A 24,780-nucleotide genomic window follows, 5' to 3' on the forward strand; every position below is an offset into this window, starting at 1 on the left:
TCTACTTTGTGTGTGTGTGTGTACACACACACACCTACACACACACACCTACACACACACACACACAAACACATACACAAAGTAGAACCTCTGTAAGTCAAACTCGAAGGGAGACTCCAAAAAATTTGAGTTATAGAGTTTTCAACATAAGCGGATTTTGATTCGACATAAAGAGGTTGAGATTCATTCTTGTACATTTTGTGTTTGAGAGGTAAAATTAAAAAAAAAATTATGTTGCAGAGGTGACAAACATATTTTTATTTATTATAAACCAACATTATTTCTAAAACATTCTTATAATAAAAAAATATGGCATTAAAAAAAGTCAGTAATTTTTTTTCTTTAGATAATTAGGTTGTTCTCTATCTATAGCATTGCCTAAGGTATAAAGAGCAGAAAATTCTTGTTCTTCAGAGTTGCTGGTTTGCTCTATAAAATTCCGTAAAGTATTCAATGCGGTTCTTGCCTCTTTGATGGAAACCCATGGAGCGCATGTAGTATTGTTCAAGTCTTCTATGTCATCTAAATCATTAGTATCGGTTTTATGAGCTACTGAATCGATAATTTCGTGATCAGATAATGTCCCAGCAGTCATAACTCCATCATTGCACTTAACAAAGTCCTCAAAGGATATTCCTGATTCAGATACAACTATATTCCATTCTGCAGGAGGTGAAATAGAAAAATCTTCGGCTTCAGCTTTTTCTGTTTACGACGATGAAAAACCACAGTGTACATAACAGTTTTTTATTGTAGTCACATTTACATTTCGCCAAGCTTTATCAACCGTTCTCATGGCTTGCAATACATCTATAGTAGAATTCATTTTTTCTTCCATATTATTCAACATGTTCCTGACAACTTCTTTCCGCTATAAAATTACTTGAAGTTTTTTATGAAACCTTAATCCATAGGCTGTATTTCTGTTGTGGCGGGCAGATATTGGATTTTAACAGCTTTAATTTGTGGAATATCATTATGTGCTGTACAATTTTCAAGGAATAACAAAATTTTTATTTTTTCTTTGGCTATTTTCTTATCAATATTTATGAGCCAGTTTTTGAAAATTACAGAAGTCATCCATGCTTTTGTATTTGCTTCATATTGCAAAGGTAGTGATTTACATCTTAAAAACTAGGTTTTTTAGATTTGCCGATGACCAATGTTGAAAGTTTTTATGTGCCCGACATGTTTGCTGCTAGCAGAATGGTGAAACATTACTTGCTATGCATCCCACTATGATATTTATCATTTTTAAAAGTTAGTCTTATCAGAAAGACATTTAAATTACAGCCCCGTTTCATCAGCATTAAAGATATTGTCAGGTTCGTAACCATGTAACAAATCTTGCAATTCACTTTTCCATTTGTTACAGGTTACAATGTTGACACTTGCACTTTCCCCACAAACTTTTTTAAAAACAAGTTCATGTTTTCTATTGAACTTTTCTAGCCATCCATTACTGGCCCTGAAATTAGTGAGTCCCAATGATTTAGAGTATGTTACCGCATTTTCTTGTAACAGTGGTCCACTAACACTAATGTTTTGGCTCCGACACTGATCAAACCATATCAGTAAGCACTCCTCCAAGCCCGGAAATTCTGCAATTAGTCGTCTTTTGCAGGACAAACTTTGACCGTTTTGTATTTTTCTCATGATGTCCGATTCATTTTTTATTATTGTTGACAGAGTACTCATTGGCAGGCCAAATTTTTCAGCAACATCGTTCTTCTTTTGACAGCGCTTCACAGCTTCGAGCACTTATAATTTTTCAGCGAGACTCAAAGTTTTCAGTTTACGTTTCACAGCACTCGTATTTTATAAAAACATTTATTTGTAAACTGTTGTACATACAAATTGATGTGTAGCAGTCGTAACAGTCGACAACAAATGACTTGCTTTGCTGAAGTTGAAATGAAATCAAAAATAATAAAATTAAACACCGACACCAAGCAAGCTAACACGTGAGTCATAAATTCGTGGTAATCCTATTTATTGTATACACCTAAATTGATTTCTAAGAAACAATGGTGTACTTACATTGTCGACAAATTCTTAAAGTCGGTAACTTATTTTTCTTCGAACTATAGAGGTAATAAGTTTCAAATAATTGAGTTGTAAAAGTTGTAAAATAAAACATTGCTATGTTCGAGATAAGAGGTCCAATTTAATTTTTCCAGTTATGGAGGGAAAATCTGTACCAAAATGGCTTGGAGGGACTCACTGATTATTTCGACTAATAAGAGGGTTGAGATTTCGAGCAACTGAGGTTTTGGGGCTTGAATGAAAGGGAACACAACATTTTTTAGATTTTGGGAGGTTTTCGACTTATCGAGGTTCAACTTAAAGAGGTTCTACTGTACATATGACACACACTAGCGAGTACCTGGCATGTGTTGCAATGCCACTAAAAGATAGAAAGGGTGTGTGTTTTGAAATACACACATTTTTATGTCACATACATAATGAAATTTAGCTGTTTATATTTTATTAAATTACTTTCTGCCATGCATGTGCACTCATACACCAAAAACACATCAACTGCAGCTAAACTATAGGAAATACACATTTGTTGAAATGACTAGCAGACCACCTATTGTAAAATTTTTGGACAGATTCAGAAACCTTTGTGGGAATGTGCACAACAACACACCAAATAATAAATGGTATAGGTAATAGTTAAATGGTATAGGAACACATACTGGACAAACAACATTTTTATATTTATAGACTGTGGTAGTTGTTAAGACTGGCTTGAAAGGTTAATCCATTGAAGCCGCAGCAGTATCGATGCACAGCTGAAGGGAGGCTATTGTTGTTGGCAGGTGTTCTACTACTCGACAGCCTTGTTCATCAGCTCGGGCCTCACGGAGGAGAGCGCCAAGTTCGCAACCATTGGCATCGGAGCCATCATGGTCGGCATGACGATTGTGTCCATTCCGCTCATGGACCGCACCGGCCGCCGCACTCTACACCTCTACGGCCTCGGCGGAATGTTCATTTTCTCCATTTTTATCACGATATCGTTTCTCATAAAGGTTCGCACACGGAAATCGCCATCTGGAGTCTTTGCTGCAAGTGGCTTTTTGTAAAGGTACCCATCTGTAAACTTGCTTCATTACAATGAAACCACAATCATTCAGTTGAAATGAGGAAAGCATTTTCATATTTTTGGAAGTACCTAATATTTACTTTTGTCACATTCTTGCCTACAAAGATTTTGCATTGAACCTCATTTACGGGGAAAAGGTATGAGGCTATTTAAATTATTCTAGCTCAAAATGATTTAAAACTTTTCTGTTTCAGTTTATAGACAAACCGTAACAGTGTTTGTCACCACTATTACAACTTCACAAAGAAAACTAGATACCACATATGTAGAATTAATTTTTAACCTACTTGTTCCTCTTCAGCTTTCAAAATAATTTTTTTTATTGTTTTGTTTTTCCATGTGGTCATGGTAAAAGTAAGTTTTTCTTTCTATTCAAGTGATATTTACCAGTAATTATGATATATTGCTCTTACTTCTAATGTTTACATGTGGGTTTCTGAACAGTAAGGCACTTGTAGTGTTACATCAAATAATGGTAAAAGAACAAGGTTTTGTGTTAATGGTTGATTTCTTGCAAAGCATTCATATGAAGTACAAAAATTTGTACTTAATGTTTAACACTTAAGTCAAATCTATTTACTGTTTATTTATTTCATAATTTTCATTAAATAAAAATTCTTATTAGGTACATATTAAACTTATTTTAAGCGCAAGGCATATCCAGCTAAAAACAGGAGAAGGGAAGGGCGGAAAATATGGAATTCAACCTTTTCCATGGTTTCATACAAAAAAAAAAGAACATAATTTGTTTAAAATATTTTTTTTTGATAAATGGTGTTTGAGGACTCTTTTTTTCTAACAGCTCCTTGCCCCTTGTTTTATTTTATTTCCACCCTCCCCCCAACTCTCTTTCTCCCTTAGGATAAGCCCTTGCTTTAAACCATGGCAGTTAGTTTTAGTGTTATAATTTATGGAAACAGATTTTTGTAACAAAGATTGGTGTGTGTGTGTGTATGAGCTAAGTTTGAGCTGTTTGTGAGCTGACCCAAGTGTGTGTGTGTGTGTTTGTGTGTGTTTTATGACTGAAGTTAGGTGGTCTCAGAGTTCAGTAACCATGAATGCAGTTCAGTTGTAGATAAGGCAGGATATACAAACACAGCCTAAAAAATTGCAACATACACACTGGTTGAAGGTGTGGAGGTTTTCCTTTTTATTTGCCTTGTGCTTCATTATCTAAGTGGTAAGCCATCTTTCTCTAAGAGCAGCTGCTCAATGTGCATTTACCCTTTCCTTCAACCATTAGTGCTGCCACCGTAGTGTGGACCTAGTTTAATAGGTACCTGTTTATTACTTCAGAAGTCTTATTTTCGAGTGCATATTTTACCCTACTTCAGGGAGGAGGGGGGGAAGGAACGTGATCCCGTGCCCCCATTCTCCCATTCACCCCTCTAAATCTGCCACTGTCAAATGCCATGCAGAATTTTCTTCAATCCAATTCTTGAATTTATTAAATGCTCAAGAGTTCGACAAGTATTTACAGAATAAATAGTTTCCCAAATATTTATGTAACAAAAATAGGCATGTAACCATAAAAAATTCTTAGCATGACATGGAAACGAGATGGTATCAATGATGACGTACCCAGCTTGGTCGCACGTTCCCACCACAGTTTTTTTCTGCTATTTATTTAATATTTTTTTGTTTAACAACTGGTTTTGCCCCTGAATTGTGTTTTTAAATGTTTGAATTATTCTCATCTTGTTCACGTAACATTTATTTGCAAGAAGTTAGGGGAATGATAGAATAAAATTTGGTTGAAAAATTATGTTCAGTCAATAAAGGTTAGTTTTGGTTAAAGTAAATATATAGTATACTGCTATTAAAATAATGCGGCTGCCACAGATGGAAACTGACATAATAAACCTTATCTTCAGAAACTAAGGCTTTATTAAGCACAAAACATGACTTAGATATTTACATGAATTAATACATAGATTTGAATAAGAGGTTATATTGAAGGTTAAACAATGTTCATGCAAAGAGGTTGCTAAGAGGTTAAAACCAATATCATCACATTCGCCCCCTCTTCATTTAAGGACATAGTCCTTGAGATATTCAGAAGGTCTAGTGGTGCGGGAAGATCTCCGGAGTGGAGGTTGAGGTCTGGGAGGAGATCTGGGTGGAGTCGGAATTGGGTTCACTTGAGGTAGGTCTTGATCATTCATGTTCTTCTCAGGTGAATCTTCTGGAGTGAGGTTCAGCTGGGTGTCTTCAGATGCTTCAGTGTGTTGATTAGGATCATCAGCGAGGTTTGGAAAATTTACGTCTTCTAAGTTAGGTTCATTGTTGACAATATCCCCTGCAGGAGCAAGATGCCTGAGGTTGACTGTTGTCTCCTTACCATCTGGAAGTTGAACCAGAGCATAGTCAGGGTTCGCCTCAAGCAGAGTTACTTCTTGCACCAGGGGGTCATATTTACTCTGACGGACGTGATTCTTCATTAGAATTTTCCCTGGTGTAGTAAGCCACGAAGGAAGAGTAACTCCAGAACTGGCCCTTCTCTTATGATAGAACATACGTTCGTGGGGTGTAGCGTTAGTAGCAGTACAGAGCAGTGTGCGGATGGAGTGCAACGCTTCAGGTAACACCTTCTCCCACTGCATTATCACGAGTCCCTTCGTTTTCAGCGCCAGCAATACAGATCTCCATATTATCCCATTGTAACGTTCTACTTGGCCATTTCCACACGGATTGTATGGTGTAGTACGACTAGTAGCAACTCCATTGGAATGTAGGAATGATTGAAGTTCTCTGGATATAAAGGATGTGCCTCTGTCTGTGTGAATGTATGAAGGATATCCGAAGAGTGTAAAGATCTGATTTAGTGCTTGAATGACGGTTGTGGAGGATAGGTCGTTGCAAGGGATGGCAAAAGGGAACCTGGAGTACTCGTCGACTACCGTTAACAGATATTTCCGAGGAGTGTTGGATGGTAATGGTCCCTTAAAATCAACGCTGAGCCGTTCGAAGGGTGCGGTGGCCTTGATGAGGGTGCTCCGCTTGTTGTGAAAGCAAGGTTTGATTTCGGAGCATGTTCTGCAGGAAGACGTGACTCGGCGTATCTCGTCGATGGAGTAGGGAAGGTTCTGATTCTTCACCCAGTGAGCCATCCGGGTGATCCCTGGGTGACACAAAGCCTTGTGGTAGTGGACAAGTCTGTCGAAGGTATGGAGCGAGCCGCAAGTCCTAGAGAGAGCGTCAGCCGCCACGTTCTCCTTCCCCGGTCTGTAGATGATGTCATAGTTGTAAGGAGCAAGTTATAACCGCCATCTTGTAAATTTTTTGTTTTTGATTTTACCAGGATGCCGAATGTTAAACATGTAAGAAATAGACTTCTGGTCGGTTATAAGTTGAAACTTTCTTCCTATCAAGTAATGCCTCCACTTCCGAAGGGCTTCAATGATTGCATAAGCTTCCTTCTCGACAGCTGAATGGTGTTGTTCGCTCTTAGTGAGGGTTCTCGAGAAGAAGACTACTGGTCTCTTGTTTTGAGTCAGAGTGGTGGCGATGGCGACGTCAGAGGCATCTGTTTCGACGCAGAATGGGATGTCTTCCTCTACGTTAACGATGAAGGATAATGAAGTCTTGGATTAGTTCAGGGGCCATAGGAAATACTTTACAGTTCACTAATCAACGTATTTTATCTGAAAATTTTGGAATCCATTTAGAATAATAAGCGAACATCCCTAGTGCTCGTTGCAAGGATGCTTTGTTTCTAGGGATAGGGAAATCAATCAGTGGCTTAAGTCTGTCGGGATCTGGTTTGAGTATGTTGTTTTCGATGAGATAACCGAGGAGCTTAAGAGACTTCTAATTGAAATGGGATTTTTCTTGATTAATAGTTAAATTATATTTCTTGCAGAAGTCTAAAAATTTTCGTAGATTGGAGTCGTGTTCAGATTGGTCTTTTCCGCTCACCATCACATCGTCCAAGTAGATGTCAACTCCTTGTGGTCTTTCTTTGGTCTTGATCTCGTCCATCTTCCTCTGGAACGCAGACACTCCATTGGTGATGCCCATTGGTATACGTTTGAATTGCCAGAGTTTTCCTGCTGCCTCGAAGGCGGTGTACGGCCTGTCTTCAACCCTTATTGGTATTTGATAATATGCGCTCTTGAGATCTATTGTGCTGTGGATATTATATTTAGCTACATCGGAAACTATTTTCTCTATGGAAGGGATTGCGTAAGCGTCTAACATCGTGTATCAGTTTATAGTCTGAGAATAGTCGACGACCATACGTTTTCGATGTGTTCCACTCACGACTAGTACCTGCGCCCTCCAGGGTGAGTTGCTTTCTTCAATGACACAGTCAGAGAGAAGTTTTTCTATGTGGGATTGAATGTATTTTTCGTCTTCGTTTGAGTGTCGTCTGGACTTGATCGCGATAGGTCTACAATTTGGTGTTAAGTGTTCGAAGAGGGTGGCCGGACCGACTTTGGCACATGCTAAGCTACTGATTTGCAGTTCAGGTTTATTACCACCAAAAACTATCGACAGAGTGGAATGCTGCTTAAAGATATTGTGCCCTAATATAACATCTGCGCAACAGTTGTTTAGAACGTTAAGCTTTGTTTTTCTGTATATATTGTCCGAGATTTGTAAATCTACGGAACAATAAGCTTTTATAGGCATGGCCAAAGAGGACGATGCCATAGCTACTTCAGATGACGTAGGATATTGTTTTAATTTATGTTTGGAGACAAAACCATCATTTATGTAACTCTCCGAACTCCCCGTGTCTATTAGCCCTTCAGCTGGAAAACCATTTACTTTCAGTTTGACAATGGTTTTGGAAAGGCTAGTTGGAGAAGCAGCTGATGTTTTGGAAGATGTTGGTTTGGTCTTACGATTACGATTATATTGGTTAGTAGGTAAAACCAGAGACTTAGCAGGAAGGCAAGCAACAGTTGAGAAGTCATCTGTGTCTTGAGGAGAGTCAGGTAAGGCGGCAGTACGATCTTTGGGCTTAATTGACCTACAGACTTTTGCATAATGGCCTTTCTTACCACAGAGTTTGCACGTAGCTTCTCGCACTGGACAGGAAGAACGAGGATGACGAGGGAACCCACAGAAGAAACATTTCTGACTACTGCTGGCTGCGGTTACAGGAGAATTTGGTTGCTGAACCGGCTCAGTTGAGGCTAAAGGTGTCTGGCTAGGAATTTAGGATTCAGAAATTATATGAGCTGATTCTAATGATCGTGCTTTTGCAAATGCTTCATCCAGGCTAAGAATTGCGTTTTCTAACAAACGTTGTCGGATACTGTTCGATGAGAGACCTTTTATAAATGCATCTCTAATGTAATTGTCCCATAAGCCGCTGCTTTAACATCTTTGAACTCGCAGTCAGAGCTAAGGAGACGCAAAGATTGTAAGAATTGATTTACACTTTCATCAGGTTGCTGGTGTCGGCTCATTAGTTTATGCCTTGAAAATATTTCATTCTTAGGTTTAATAAAGAGTGAATCTAGCTTTTCAATTGCAGACGCATAAGAAGTACATTCGCTAATAAGTTTGTATATACTGTGACTCACGTGATTGTAGAGTAGTAACAGCTTATCAGCTTCAGAAGCCTTGATTGATGCTGTGAAGACTTCGAATGTTTTCTTCCAGTGATTCCATTGTGAGGAGCTTTTCCCAGTTGTGTGATCTGCTTCAAATCTCTCGGGCTTGAAATACTTGTCCATTGTTTGTATTAAATGTTTCTTGATAGAATGTGCTTAATAAATTGACATAATAAACCTTATCTTCAGAAACTAAGGCTTTATTAAGCACAAAACATGACTTAGATATTTACATGAATTAATACATAGATTTGAATAAGAGGTAATATTGAAGGTTAAACAATGTTCATGCTAAGAGGTTGCTAAGAGGTTAAAACCAATATCACCACAGAAACAAAGTAAATAAAATAACAATTTTTTTGTGACATATTTGCAGAATATTTTTACATTAGAATTTTTTTTATGCTGATTTGGATATCTTTATTTACATACGTGGGTATTTTGTGTGAGGTAGACTATATCAATCTATTTACTTGCTTATAATTACATAAAACTCTTTCTAATGCTACCAATAGTCCTTATAAGTGGATACTGAAATAATGTATTAAGTTTATGTTGTATCTCTTTATTTCACAATACTATTACAAACACATGTACGTTCCCACGCTTACAGTATCCATTGTTCCACTGTTCCAATCCGTTCCTTCGTTACCACACTACACTAGTCAGTTCACCCGTTACTACAGTTCATATATAATATATATATAAACATTTCAATCATGAATTTCTTGGTTATTATGTAAACATATGAAGAGTTGGATTCAAGAAACTTTTTCTGTGAAATAAGCCCTTAAGAATTTTTTCTTAACTGCAGAGTTTCTTGATGTGGCAGGTGAGTTTGTATATATTTTTGCCTAAGATACTGAAGGAAGGGTTGTGTTCTTTGCTGCTGCTATGTATATTGCCAGTGTAAAATGCTGTCTGTGTTGATTTGGTATATTGTGAGCTTTTTGTGCTACTACTTCTGCCAGTTATATAAATAATGTCCTACAAACACCTTTACCTTTACATGCAAGGGTTAGGAAAAATATTTACTGCAATAAGAGTGGAAACTCCTACAATACAGCCTATAATATATATATATATATATATATATATATATATATATATATATATATATATATATATATATATATATATATATATATATATATATATATTTGCATTGGTAAATTCACTATATACCTATATGTTTTAATTGTATAAGCTCTCTCTCCAAGCTGTTATTTTGGGTATGATTTTTTCATACCAAGAGTTAAAGCAGTTGGTAAATTAAGACCTCCATTGAAAATAATACGTACTTTTTCATAGCTGCAGGCAGCATATTAAAACTTTTGTGTAAAATATTACATAGCTTCATTTGCTTATGGCTAGTATTGTTATCAATTGGATGACAAACCCACTAAAGCAAAATTAAATACTTACAGGGTTTATGAAAACATACCTAAATAGGATGTAACTTAAATCATAAAGGAGATATTTCCTTAATCCCCATCCTCCGAATTTTTTTTGTTATTGAGAAAAAAATTCAGTAGATGACACGTGTGTCTCTTGATGTGTTTTTCCTTTAATTCAAGGTCTAAGCTAGATAGTTTGTGCACACTTGCATTCATAAAGAACGTTAGGTGTCAACTCCATACATTTATGGGGTGGGGACTCGGCGAGATAGCACCCATGTGCTGGCTACGAGAAACTACTAAACGCCTACACTGACACCAGTACCTACCTCGTTATCAGGCATTAGGGAGGCGACAGTGGGCACATAGCGAGCCTTCACTGCAGTCTTCACACCTCATCACAGTATACAAAGAAAGTAGGCGACATTGTTACAATTCCAGGTTGAACACTTTAATGACAGTTCAGTTACATGTCCACACTTACCGCTTACACTGATCTCGTGACAGATTTCACAGAGAGTCCTGCTTTTGCACATGGCTGAGTATGTGAACATAAAGAAGTCTGAAGTGTCATGTCTGTCCTCAATGCAGCTCAGCTAGTACAGACTGCTGACTGCACTGGGATAGCGCACCGTGTTTTAGTCGTAGGTTGTGGTTGGTTACGTTAACATGTTAGCGAAGAAATACAATGGCAAAATTACCAAACAATAAAACTTTTGACATATAAAAAAAACATATGCAGTTATAACCATGAAAAAAAATACAAAATAATCAACTGAAAATTTAGTAGTGGGATCTATCTTTTTAGCCTATGAAATAAAAACTATTTTAATAAGATTAACATTTTCCATGCTGTGACTTCAGCCAGATAACAAGATTTTGAAAATTTTATTACAACCATATTAAGATTCTAGGTACACCAATACTTGAAGTGTGTACCATACTTGTAGAGATGTAATGCATCGTGTTGTTAAAGACTAGGACTGTTAGCAGAACGAACAGTAAACAGCTGTGTCTTCTTTCTCTCTCTCTTTTCTTATGCCATGGAAATGTTTAGGCACGCTGCAGCACAAGCACCAACTGTAGGCCGCACCAAAAAATTAAATGGCGCTCGTTTCTCCCTACTTCTTGTTGCACTTTTCGAGAGCTAAGATGTTACACAAAAAAAAATACATTTTTTCAAAATAACGTTTGGATTAAAATCAAAGTACTGTGAATCAATTAAACAGGGAACTTTATGAAAATCATAAATAATTTAGTTAAAAGGCTGTTTTAAAATTAAAATAATAAAATATTTTTAAAAAATTTGAAACAATAAAATACAAATACAGTATTAGGTCACCATGACATTGAAATAAAATGATCAGCTGACATATTGCATTACTGAAAAACTTAACCTCTTGGGTACACTAGAAAGGGCAGTGGCTTGCTATGCCACAATGCATAGTTTTTAGTAGTACGTACTTCTACACTTGCACACTTCAAACATGCACTAAAGGTAGACATACTAATTAAACCACTCAGGATGGTTGATTGCTGGAAGACCCCCATGGACTGTGGCATGCCAGTGTGAGATGGTGCGACATATGACTGCGCAGAAAGTGTGCACGCGTGCTCATCACACTCGAGGACGGTTGATGCAGCACTCGTGACATGTGCACTCAGCACGCGTAGGAGGTACACTCTAGTGTGGGTGTGTGTGTGTGTGGAGCGTACAGCTCAGCTATGTTCTTCTCTTTTTTGCAGTGTACTGTACAGTGTAAGAGTGCCATCTCAGTGCAAACACTCACATCTTGTTGGTATGCTTGCATGCACATCTGATTCCCTTCTGTTGCGACACCTTGCAGTTGAGCTTTTTCGCTTCCATTGTGTTTGACGGCCCGTTGGCTGCACTGCCGCGACAGTCTGGTTTTTTCCCATGCAAACTGCAGTTACTACTGGCGGCCCCTGGTATGAGTTGACTGGTCAACATAGGGGTCTGAGAATACTCAAAAAACTATTCAATATTTGTGAATTATTTGATATTCAATATTAATAAATAATTTGTATTTTGATTTAATTTAACTGAATTTTTTTTTTCAAATTATTTGTCACCAATAGATAAAATACCTAGATAGATCTACACCATGTCAGACACTTTCATAAAGAAAATTATTAAAATATATCATGTATGAGGCTAAGATGATTTATTGAGAAATTTAGATTTGTGCTGTAACATTATTCACACATTGCATTATATTTATCAAATAATGATAATTATTTAATATTATTAATAATATTCTATTTTATGTATGTAACCAGTTCAACAAGACAACTTTCAAACTTAAAATATAGGTACTAGTTTAAGAAAATGCATTGCCAGGTTTTTTTTTTCCTTTACTGTACACCTCTTTGTTATGGTTCTTTATTAATTACTTACTTTTTTATTTTGCTGTATTTTGGATCAATTTTACTTGGACTCCTGTGAAGTGTGGAAAAAAATTTTCACGATGTTAAAATTTGATTTCGCGAATATTGTGGTATTCGTTTCGAAATTCGAAGCCTAGTTAGTTAATTTAAATTATTGTTTACTATTTCATATATGAACATTCTAATGGAAACTGTTGTGTCTGTCTAAGCTCTAAATCACATGTTAAAACAGCTGGCTTTAACATTGATAAAGTGAGCTAGAGAGATCTAGGTTTTGAACGTATTTACTTGTGCTCTGCAGTGAATGTCAACGAACAAGACAAAGGCTTTGAACTATTTCTTAAAGAACTATTTACCTCTAAAACAATTTTGAATGAAAAAAAGTGATAATTTTTCAAGTCATGATTTGTAGAAATTGTTTAAATTTTCACAGCTAAAAATAATAGGGATGTGCGGGTACCCGATAAATTCAACTTCGATTCGATTCCTCAACTATTTGAACCCGGAACCGAAAATAAAATTTGGAATCGAAAAATTCGGGCAAGTTTTCAAAAGTCAAAAACAATCGAAGAAAGAAATTGATGGTTACCGTTCAACTGATTGCTGGACATAAATTTATTCGTCAATTATCATTAATAACTCGTAAAATTGCCGCACACTTTCACTCAAACAAATTTCATAATGTTATGAAATATAGGTTAGGCCGAACATTAAATTTTTTTTAAACATCGTGTATGATACATTTACACGTTCAGAACCACTACCTACCTGTTTAGGCTTGTAAAGATAAATACCATTCGAAAACTGCTTGTTTATGAAATAGTTTAACAATCTGCTCAAACATTTTTATTTCTGCCTACTTACGGCATATTACTCATGACCATTTCTCACGTTGCACGGGAAAAAAAATTGTTGGTTTAATTGTTTTGAATAATAGATAACACTTATTAAAAATGAATTTTACAACCATCAACGCACAATTTTCTGTTAACAGTTAAAATATTTCCTTGTTCAACCTTACATTTACAAAGATCGCCATTCTGTGATACTTAGTCTTCTGTTAACAGAATAGAGAATAACCATCATTCACGACATGAAAATATTTTAGCGGTGCCGTATGTGTAGACTGTTATGTCACCATTTATCATAGATTGCGCGTGCCGACACAAAGGAATCGAAACACTGAATCGTAACATTGTCAGTATCGAAGTAGGCACTGTTTATGCTTTTGCCTTTTACAAAACTTAATTAAAGCTGATCATCGTTGTGTGTTTTAACTTCGTGAAGTTAATAAATTAATATTTACGTATTTTTTCCGTTTTTAGGGGAACAGATCTTGTTGAAAAAAACGAAGAAATATATGTTACCTACTTATTGGTTTTAATTTAAATAAACCTACTGGCTAGGCCATGCTGCGTACGTCATATGTGCAAATGTAGGTTAATTAATAAATTTTACTTCTGTGCGCAGCACGCATCACACTATCTCGGTGACTCTAGTGAGGCAGATGACTTTACCGTTGGTAACATTTGACATCTTTAAACAGTGGTGAAGTAATTAAATAAGTAATGGATGAAAATTGTGGCAAGTTTAAGGGCCGCAGTCATCTTTGGAAATTTTATGACAAAATATCAGAAAGCCATTCCAAATGTAAAACTTGTGGAACTAAACTCAAACAGGTACATGGTAGCACTTCTAGCATGGCGAAGCACTTAACATTACACAAGAGTGTATATGCAGAGTACTTACAACTACAGAAAGAATTAACTCATGCACCTTCCACATCAAGTAACAAAGTACAACTCACTCTGTCAGCTTCGTTTAGTAGCCAAGAAAAGTATGGTAGAGACTATCCAAAAGCTATTGCCATAACCAATGCCATTGGCAAAATGATTGCTGTGGATATACAGCCATACAGTATGATTCAAGATAAAGGCTTCAAAGACTTTATGGCGCAAGTTGAACCCAAGTACTCCGTACCAGACCGAACAACATTCTCTAGGCGTGTAGTGCCAGAGCTGTACAATGGTCTGGTAGAAAAAATTCACACAAATCAATAATGACTTCAAAGCAGGCGTCAATTCGGTGGCATTTACAACAGATATGTGGACGTCACGCAGTAATGACAGCTATTTATCATTAACATGTCATTATGTGGACACAGATTTCATTCCTGTTCATCACATGCTGGGGAATGTTCTTTTCACCGGAGAACATAGTGGGGAAGCAATTGCCAATACTCTGCTTAGACTAAATGCAAAGTGGGAAATTCCAAACACTATACCTATTTACATAGTTTCAGATTCTGCTAGAAACATGAAATCTGCAGCTGCTAAAACCAGTTGGCATTCATTTAGCTGTTTAGGGCACACTTTGCAGCTAGCCATAAATGATGCCAAAAAGGAAACTCCTGGGATTGAGGCGCTGTGCAAAAAAAGTCTTGCTATAGTGGGGCACTACAAACGTAGCTCCCAAGCTCGTCAGCGTCTTCATGAATTACAAAAGCAGATGGGAAAACCAGAACATGAATTGATCCAGGATGTAGACACCCAATGGAACAGTGAGTTTGCTATGTTGAAATGACTTGTTGAACAAAAAGAGCCTATTGCTGCAGAATTAGCTTTTTCTGATGGTGTTGACAATTTAACTGCCAATGAAAGGAAGCTCGTAGAAGGGGCAGTCAGAATTTTAGAGCCAATAAATGAAGCAACTAAAGAATTTAGTAGACAAGACTACCCCACAATTTCTCTAGTTATACCAGTTATTGATGGGATAAAAAACATGTTAGATACATTTGTGTGCAAAGCAGAACCAGGTGAAGGCATCATTTTCGGACGAAATTTGTTGAAGGCTGTATTCTCAAGATTTCCTGATTACAAATCAAAAGATGAATATGTTGCTGCAATGCTTCTTGATCCTAGATTTAAATCAGTACTTTTGAAGGATCATGAGAAAAAGAAAGGTGTAAGTATTGACGTCGACCCAGAGGCCACCCTAGCTCCTACAGGCCGTTATGGCGCGTCACCGCCTTCTTCTGTGCGCGGGCGTGTGCGGGAGCCAGTGGTGCCACCTTCATTAAATCAGTGTCCCTCCGACGTAGTTTTTTTTATGTATATTTTCTTTTCTTTCAGCAGGACATAATTTTTATTGTAAAAACTATAATATCATCCATCATGTATAATTTAAATTAGAAGGGTAAATAACATGTATTTTAATATGCACGGGGTGAACAAGTCGCGGGTTCCCGTCCACGAGGACGTGAGATGCTGCACGAGACGCGCGCGGGGAGGGGGTCGGCGCGAGCAGAGGGCAGTCGCGTCTGGAGAACCGCGGAGGAGTGACGTGTCGGCCGCGAGCTCTCGCCAAGACGAGTGAAACGGGTGAGCATAGAGGCCTCCGGGCTTAACGTCAGTGACGCGGGGAATAGATCAGCAACAGTCTTCGAGTCGTGTCAGGCAGTTCGAAACTATGGAGATTAGTATGTAAACTATTGCCAAGGGGTCGCCTTATTGTAAATAGTTTAGTTTTCTTTTTATTAGTGTTTCATAATTTTTTCCTTTCCTCTCGTATGTATGTATATATATATATATCTTTATTCGCTTGTATAGTCATGCATTGCCTAGGATAAAATAGTACCATTGTGTCATGGACGAGACCTCGCCATTTTAATGGGACATTTCAGAAACTGTGTCCGCAGGTAGTGCTTGCCTGAATTCGCTATAGGACAGGAAATCAAAGCCCTGCCGGTTTGGGACAAACGCCATCGGTTAGCGCCGCGACGCCGGCGCCTACTACTTCCCATAGGCGGCCGTGTAAGGGGAAATTCTCGTGTAGTCAGGCCTCACCTAAGAACGGTCGTAGGCGGGAACTGCGATAGCCCCGTGCCAGTGCAAATAGTGGCCAATAAAAAGAGTGAGTGCCACGAAACCCTATGTAGTTTCATTATTAGCAGGCTAGATCCTCTTAACTGCCACGCGGCCCGAAACCCACCCCCAACTGAGCTAGCCCAAGAACCTACACAACCAATAAGGGGATCAGCCCGCTCGACGACAAGTGGCCCCCAACTAGGTGGCAACGCATTCTCAAACTTTCAAATTTTCAAAACTTTCAATTTTTTTTAAAAACTTTCAAACTTTCGAAATTTTGTCTCAAAGGGCGTAATTTGGCAAAGTGCGGGTTGCCAAGAACACGGACAAAGTGGGCGGAAAGGACATCACGGACATTATATGGACTGGAGTAGCGTGCGACGTAGCGCGAGTTGCGTCACGCGAACGGCGCGGGAGCTGCCTGGCGCGGCGGAGCGGCGGAAGCAGGCGGAAGGAGCGGCGCGGGAAAGAGATAAGGAGACGCATCCACGCCGGGATCAGGTTCACGCGGGAGAGAGATAAGGCGGCGCGACCCACGCCGGGCTCGAATTCGCGCGGTATCGCGCTGCGGCTTATCGCGCGCCGAGAGGCGAGTTCGCCGACCGAGCCGAGAAGGATCGGATAACCAAGTGAAGCCGGGTGACGACCGGAAAAATGGAGGGACCGGATGAGACAAAGGCGAGGGTGATGGACACGTGTGTGGGGTGTGGACTTCCGTTCAGGGGGAGACACGGACAGGACCTTTCGTGCGAATGCCCATGGGGACTAGCGGACGTGAAGAGTAGCGGGGAGAGTAATGACAGACAATCGGGGAGTCATTTACCGGGTCACCGCGACGAGGGCGTTAGAGAGCCCATAGGTCATGGTCATCCGAGTATAGTGATGCGAGTGGTCGAGGTGGCTAGCCCATTACCGGAGTTTGCGGGAGAACCGCACGAAGATCCGAGTGCGTTTGTAGCCGCGTGTGTGGACAGGCTTAGGGGAGTGCCACGAAGGGACTGGGTGACGAGAGTGTGTGGCCAGTTACGGGGCCGGGCGGCGAAATGGTGGACGGACACGGGGGACTATCTATCCGAGTGGGGAGAATTCGAGCGAGCACTAGAGAGGCGGTTCAACGGACCACTGGCACGAGCCGAGTGTCAGCGACAACTTTACAGTGTACCACAGGCCGCAGGGGAGAGCGCCGAATCATTTATCTATAGGAAGGTGCGGTTGCACCGGCGAGTGGGGCCGGAGAGAACAGTGAGCGAGGTCATGCCCGTAATATGCGAACAGTTGTTGCCGTCGCTACGCCCTTTTCTGCGACGGGCCGTGGACCTAGAGGTATCCGAGTTCGTGGAGCTGGCCCGGGAGACTGAAATGGACTTGGCAGCAAGTAGGAGGGAACTCTGGGCAAGAGAGTCACGACGGGAGCCTAGGATGACACCAGTGATGTCACAAGAGACTGTGACACCCGAGGACGCAATGACATTGGTCCGATACAGGGGCGGGGCCACACCACAAGGGCAGAGGACGACAGGGGGACCCACACGGGAGACCAGAACACGGTCAGAGGAGCGGAGTACGAATCAGCGGACGAGTGACAACCGTCCACCCAGGTGTCAGTATTGCCGCAGCCCGGAGTATCACTGGCACGCGGAGTGTCCAACCAAGGCGGAGTTGTGGAGGAAGATGGAAAGGGAAGGACGCCATCCGGGAAACGGACAATAGGGGGCAGGGACAGAGTCGGCCACTGCCTCCTAGATACGAACCCGGACAACATGACAGAAAAGACCTCACCGAGCCCGAGAACGAGTCAGCCCAACGACGCCCGCCATGACACCAGCCACAGGGACGAGAGGAACACAGGGACGTCGCCCGCCAAAAGTGACAGCCCCACTGGGCAGCTCGGAAGAGACACGAGGGACCACGGGAACCGCAGCATGGACGCCACAGCAGACGGGGGAGCCAGTAGCAGTCCAACAGCAGGGGACAGGTCACCACCAGAGGAGCAGGGGGCTCCTCCAGCACAGCTGGGACAGCTGGGCACGGACCAGGCGGCGCTGCTCCGGGTGCCAGTGCTCCTGAACGGCCGTCCCGTCCACGCGTTGGTGGACACGGCGGCGACCCACTCTTTTGTCTCCGCCCACCTGGTGCCGGACGAGGACTTGGAGCCACACGAGGACGAGGTGCAACTGGCAACGGAGGGGACAAGCGCGTCCACGTCTGGACGCGCACAGGTAACCATCGGTGTTCGTGACTTATTCAGTCGGACGAGCGCCCTGGTGATGCGTGGACTGCGGGAGGAGTTGATCCTGGGCCTGCCTTGGCTGGTCCAGGAGGACGCCGCCATTGACATCAAGGACAGTAAGTTGCACGTGGGCCGTCAGGGGCGCCGAACGCTGTACGGCGTGGGCCGGGCGGGCCCTGTTCCTCCCTCACCACAGATCCAGCTGGCAGACCTCACTCATGACGTGCCACCAAATTACACAGGGTTGTTCGAGGGCGTGTTGTCGCAGCAACCGTTAGTGTTCGCGGCCACAGACATGCTGCGGCGGACAACGGTGACGGAACATGCCATCCCTACAAAGCCACACAGTCCCATATACGTAAAGCCGCGGGAGTTTGGACTCAAAGACCGTCAGGTAGTGCAGGAACAGATAACCGAAATGCTCCAGAACGGAGTAATAGAAGCTAGTGAATCTCCGTACAATAGCCAAATCGTCATGGCTAAGAAGAAGGACGGGACCTTGAGGTTCTGTGTGAACTTCAAACCCGTGAACTCTGTCACCATACCCGCCCCACCACCACTGATAAACATTGCAGACGCGTTGGCAGGCTTGGGGGACGCCCGTATATTTACGTCACTTGATCTAAGGTCCGGGTATTGGCAAGTCCCCGTCAGGCAGGAAGACCGTCCTAAGACCGCGTTTACGGCCCCGGACGGACGCAGGTTTCAGTTCCGAGCCATGCCGTTCGGGCTGATGGACGCCCCCTCGACATTCCAGGCCATGATGGTCCGCGTCCTGGATGGGTTCGTGGGCGACTTCGTCACGGCCTATCTGGACGACGTGATCGTCTGGTCACGGACGTGGGAGGACCATGCGCATCACCTGGCATTGGTCCTCGAACGGCTGGCCAGACACGGGCTGACCTGCGCCCCGCACAAGTGCCATATCGGGGCAACGGAGATCAGATTCCTGGGGCATGTCGTCAGTGAGAAGGGGTGCCGCCCTCTCCCGGAGCACCTGGACCTGATCGCGTCCAAGGCGGCTCCACAGACGAGAAAACAGCTGCAAAGACTCATGGGGCTCCTGAACTGGCTGCGGTCTTTCATACCGGACTTCGCAGCGGTGACGGCCCCCATGACGGACTTGCTATCCCCCAAAACAAAATACAGGTGGACCGCGGAGGCCGACCGCGCCCTGGCTACTGTCAAGCGCTTGTTCAAGGACAGTCACACCCTCGCACGGCTGGTGCCGGGCGAACCCCTGTACCTACAAACGGACGCGAGTCAAGTAGGTATGGGGGCCGTGTTGTACCAGGTCGGACCCAATGGCGAGCGACGCGTGATGGAGTATTCCAGTGCCAAATTCGGGCCGGCCGCCCGGAACTACGATGTGAATGAACAGGAGTGCTTGGCAGTGGTGTGGGCTGTCAAGCGGTACCAACACCATCTGGAAGGGTGGGAGTTTACTCTTAGGACGGACAATCAGTGTTTAAAATGGTTGAACTCGATGCAAGGGAGGAAGAGTAAATTTACCCGGTGGGCTGTGACCCTCCAAAACTTTGCATTCACAGTGGAACACGTGCCAGGGAGGACTAACCAACTTGCCGATGAATTGTCACGACATCCTAACCCAGAGGACATCTTTGAGGACGAGGGCACGTGGGACGATCTGCTTCCTCCGTCAGGGCGCGCACCCGTCACGGGAGACCAGATGGGGCCCGCGGCATTGTACGCGGTAACACAGGAGGAACCAGTCACTGAACCCGAGGCAGTGGACACTCTCTCCCAGCTGATTAGCGCCGTGCAGCGGGTTCAGCGGGGGGACGACGTCTCGAAGGCCGCCGTGGAGGCGTGCGGGAACCAGGTGGTACCGGATCAGCGCTGCGTGGACGGGGTCCTGCAGACGCGGGTGCCGGGAGGTGGGGATGCTTGGCGAACTCACGCCCCGAAGGGGGCCCGCGCGGCCATACTGGGTTATTTCCATGACCACCAGCTAGCAGGCCACCCCGGGGCCGAACAAACCGCGGAGGCAATCAGGGTCTCCTTCCACTGGCCCGGCATGGGACACGATGTCCGGGAATACGTCCGACGCTGCCACACTTGCCAGCAGCGCAAGGCCCGGAGGACAGACGGCGAGGAGCAACAGCGACCTCGCCGCCCGCAACACCCATTCCACACACTAGCTCTAGATATCATGGGGCCCTATCCCCGCAGCAGCAAAGGCAAGCGCTTCCTTGTAGTACTAACAGACCTGTTTACCAGATGGGTCGAGGCCTATCCGGTCTCCAACGTCCGGTCGGGAACGTTGATAGCGCTGATCGACGGAGAGGTAGCCCCTCGCTTCGGGTACCCAGCGGTGCTCCTATCGGACAACGGATGTCAGTTCACGGGAGCCCGCTGGAAACAGGCCTGCAGAAGGTGGGGGGTGAGCCACCACACGACGCCGACGTATCACCCGAGGGCCAACCCAACCGAGAGACGGAACCAAGAGATAAAGGCTCAGCTCCGTCTCCGGTTGGGAGAGGACCATTCAAAATGGGATACCCATTTGCCGAACCTCTTATACTGTCTGAGGCGTCGTACGAGTGCCGCCACGGGTTACTCGCCGGCAGAGCTGGTCATGGGGCGGAACCTGGCGCTGCCAGGAGAATGCCGGGTAGAGGCGGCAGCCACAGAAGCCGGATGGGGCGAATGTCTCAATACCGAGCTGACCAGAATGCAGGAGAGGGCTAGGCGGAGACAGGAGGCCTATCTACAGCAGACGACACCACAGTCCACTAGACCCCCCCCTACTCTGAACCCCGGGGACCAAGTGTACGTCCGACAGCATCCTCTGTCGTCAAGGGCAAAGAACTTTTGTGCAGGTCTAGCCCCGAAATGGGCGGGCCCCAGGACCGTTCTGCGACAGGCGGGGGCCACATCGTACTTAATACGTACACCAAGCGGGAGGCCCGCAAAAATTCACAGAGACCAACTGCGCCTAGCCGCGGGGGAGAGACAAGCTCCAAGGGACACGGACAGGGGAGAGGGGTCTGCCTCTACACCAGTCACCGACGCAAACCAAGCCAGCCGTGACATGGACGGAAGGTGGGACGAGGACATGGCGGGACAGAAAGAACAAGGAGACGTGACAGAGACGCGACCGGCAGCCGACACAGGGGCAGCCATGAAAGGAACGGAGACAGGAGGGGCAGAAGAGAGCGTAATGGAACCAGCCAGGACATTTGGGGAACCAGACGAAACGACCGCCGACACAAACGTGATCCAGTTCATCACGGAACCGGACACGGACGGGGAGGACGAGGAGGGGAAAGACCCAGACACCCCTCTCTGGCCCCTCAATACGAGTCTGGCGGACTCGTCGTTCATTATGACCGTCACCGAACCAGACTCAGATACAGAACGGGGGGACACAGAGGGGATGGAGGAAGAACTGATGGGGGTCCTGACAGGTGAACCAGGATCTTCGGGGTGGTCTGCCATCCCAACCACGAGGATGGGGGGAAAGGGCAGGACATTAGACCCCAACTGTTCGCTCAGCCCCTCAATTTCCAGAAGCGAATCTGGGGAAAACTCCCGACCTAGGAGGATACGGCGGGTACCCACCTACTTACGGGAATTTCAGTGCAATAACCTACCAAAGGCAAGCCACCACACTAACACAGGATCCCGACTCAGTGTCATGAGTTTACTGCCACCCTTCGCGAGACACCCGCACACGATACACACCAGAGGCCAAGACACTTCCTACCCTCTCGTTTCTACGATCAACGAGTGCAACGGCAGATGCGATTAAGAGACGTTGACGCGCATAATGGCCTTGTGGGAGGGGGGGGCATTTGACGTCGACCCAGAGGCCACCCTAGCTCCTACAGGCCGTTATGGCGCGTCACCGCCTTCTTCTGTGCGCGGGCGTGTGCGGGAGCCAGTGGTGCCACCTTCATTAAATCAGTGTCCCTCCGACGTAGTTTTTTTTATGTATATTTTCTTTTCTTTCAGCAGGACATAATTTTTATTGTAAAAACTATAATATCATCCATCATGTATAATTTAAATTAGAAGGGTAAATAACATGTATTTTAATATGCACGGGGTGAACAAGTCGCGGGTTCCCGTCCACGAGGACGTGAGATGCTGCACGAGACGCGCGCGGGGAGGGGGTCGGCGCGAGCAGAGGGCAGTCGCGTCTGGAGAACCGCGGAGGAGTGACGTGTCGGCCGCGAGCTCTCGCCAAGACGAGTGAAACGGGTGAGCATAGAGGCCTCCGGGCTTAACGTCAGTGACGCGGGGAATAGATCAGCAACAGTCTTCGAGTCGTGTCAGGCAGTTCGAAACTATGGAGATTAGTATGTAAACTATTGCCAAGGGGTCGCCTTATTGTAAATAGTTTAGTTTTCTTTTTATTAGTGTTTCATAATTTTTTCCTTTCCTCTCGTATGTATGTATATATATATATATATCTTTATTCGCTTGTATAGTCATGCATTGCCTAGGATAAAATAGTACCATTGTGTCATGGACGAGACCTCGCCATTTTAATGGGACATTTCAGAAACTGTGTCCGCAGGTAGTGCTTGCCTGAATTCGCTATAGGACAGGAAATCAAAGCCCTGCCGGTTTGGGACAAACGCCATCGGTTAGCGCCGCGACGCCGGCGCCTACTACTTCCCATAGGCGGCCGTGTAAGGGGAAATTCTCGTGTAGTCAGGCCTCACCTAAGAACGGTCGTAGGCGGGAACTGCGATAGCCCCGTGCCAGTGCAAATAGTGGCCAATAAAAAGAGTGAGTGCCACGAAACCCTATGTAGTTTCATTATTAGCAGGCTAGATCCTCTTAACTGCCACGCGGCCCGAAACCCACCCCCAACTGAGCTAGCCCAAGAACCTACACAACCAATAAGGGGATCAGCCCGCTCGACGACAGTATTTTAAAAACATTAATTTCCAGAGACTGTGCTGATAGCAGCCATTCTAAAGCACAAAGAGTTGAAAGCCAAGCTGAAACCTAAGGGTCTAATTTAAGTGTTTGGAGTTGCTTTGAAGAACAGTCTGCAAAGTTGGATGCATCATGTTCAAATACTCGGATAGATATGGTGGAAAAAGACATCCTTTTGTACTTAAATGAACCCATTCAGAAACGTACTACTAATCCATATCAGTGGTGGCAAGAAAACCAAGTTCGCCACAGATATGTTTCTGATGCTGCGAGAACACTATTGTGTATTCCTGCAACATCTGTTCCAAGTGAAAGCCTGTTTTCCTCGGCAGGAAATATCGTAACAGCACGGAGAGAGAATCTGTCTCCTGAAAGTGTAGAACAGTTAACCTTCTTACATAAGAACCTGTAGGCCTAATCGTGAAATAATGTAGTGTTCAAAGCATTTCTAATCGGGACCCAGTTATCACATGAAAAGTGTTAATTCGTTAGCTATTTTTTAATGCTGCATTGTGTTGTATAGTATAAATATTATCATCCAGTTATGTACCTGTTATAACATAAGGCAGGTCTCAGGTCCCCAACAGTGTTAAAATGAACTTATTATTTACATAAGTACTATTCCAGAATTGTCTTTCTTATTCATTTAAGTTAAATACATATGGTTCAAAATAAATGCAATTTTTTTAGTTATTCCTACCAGACTCATGACTATGTACATAAAGTTACCCAAAGAATCGAAATCGGAATCGAATTTCAACTCTTGTGGTGAGAATCAAATCGGAATCGAATCGAACTGAAAATCATGGAATCGCACAACCCTAAAAATTAATATTTTGCCTGTAAAGCTTTGAAAAAAAAAAATAGAAAGCTTCAGTAACACATTTTCTTATAGTTCATTGAAATTCCCTTCAGTGTTTTCTAGCACCAATTATTGGGGATAGGTGATTACAGGTTATTATACTGATAATTTAACACTTTGAAAGTTGGGACTTGATTCTTTGACAGATATTAAATTAATTATTTCATGCTGCAGTTTGTATGTGCATAAAATCTTTTTTTAGTAAAACTTTAATTTAATTTTTTAGAATTAAATATGTTCATTTGAAAAATTTCAGGCATGTTAATGATTTCTTGATAGTTACTTAATTAAAAGTTATTTTACATAAAATTGTTGTGTTTTACTTCAGCTGATTTGCCTGCGCTTCACCCTCACCGCTTCTTACACCCTCCCTCTCTGTGACCGACAACTTTCCGGACAGTGTCTGGAGGAGAGGTTATCACT

The 24,780-nt window shown here is 43.2% G+C and overlaps 1 protein-coding gene across 10 annotated transcripts in view; it reads left to right on the forward strand.

Moving 5' to 3' along the window:
* Positions 1-24,780, forward strand: part of LOC134527248 (glucose transporter type 1) — a 562,082-nt gene that overhangs the window by 485,129 nt on the left and 52,173 nt on the right. For 9 of the 10 annotated variants that reach the window (XM_063359761.1, XM_063359758.1, XM_063359759.1 and 6 more), the window contains one exon: positions 2,826-3,038. In XM_063359761.1, the coding sequence (XP_063215831.1) occupies positions 2,826-3,038 (213 nt within the window). Of the gene's footprint in view, positions 1-2,825; positions 3,039-9,844; positions 24,772-24,780 lie in introns of those variants that run through there. The other variant, XR_010074135.1, reaches the window with a different exon arrangement.

This window comes from Bacillus rossius, chromosome 1 (assembly GCF_032445375.1).
Source record: "Bacillus rossius redtenbacheri isolate Brsri chromosome 1, Brsri_v3, whole genome shotgun sequence".
In the NCBI taxonomy this organism is placed as follows: Eukaryota; Metazoa; Arthropoda; class Insecta; order Phasmatodea; family Bacillidae; genus Bacillus; species Bacillus rossius.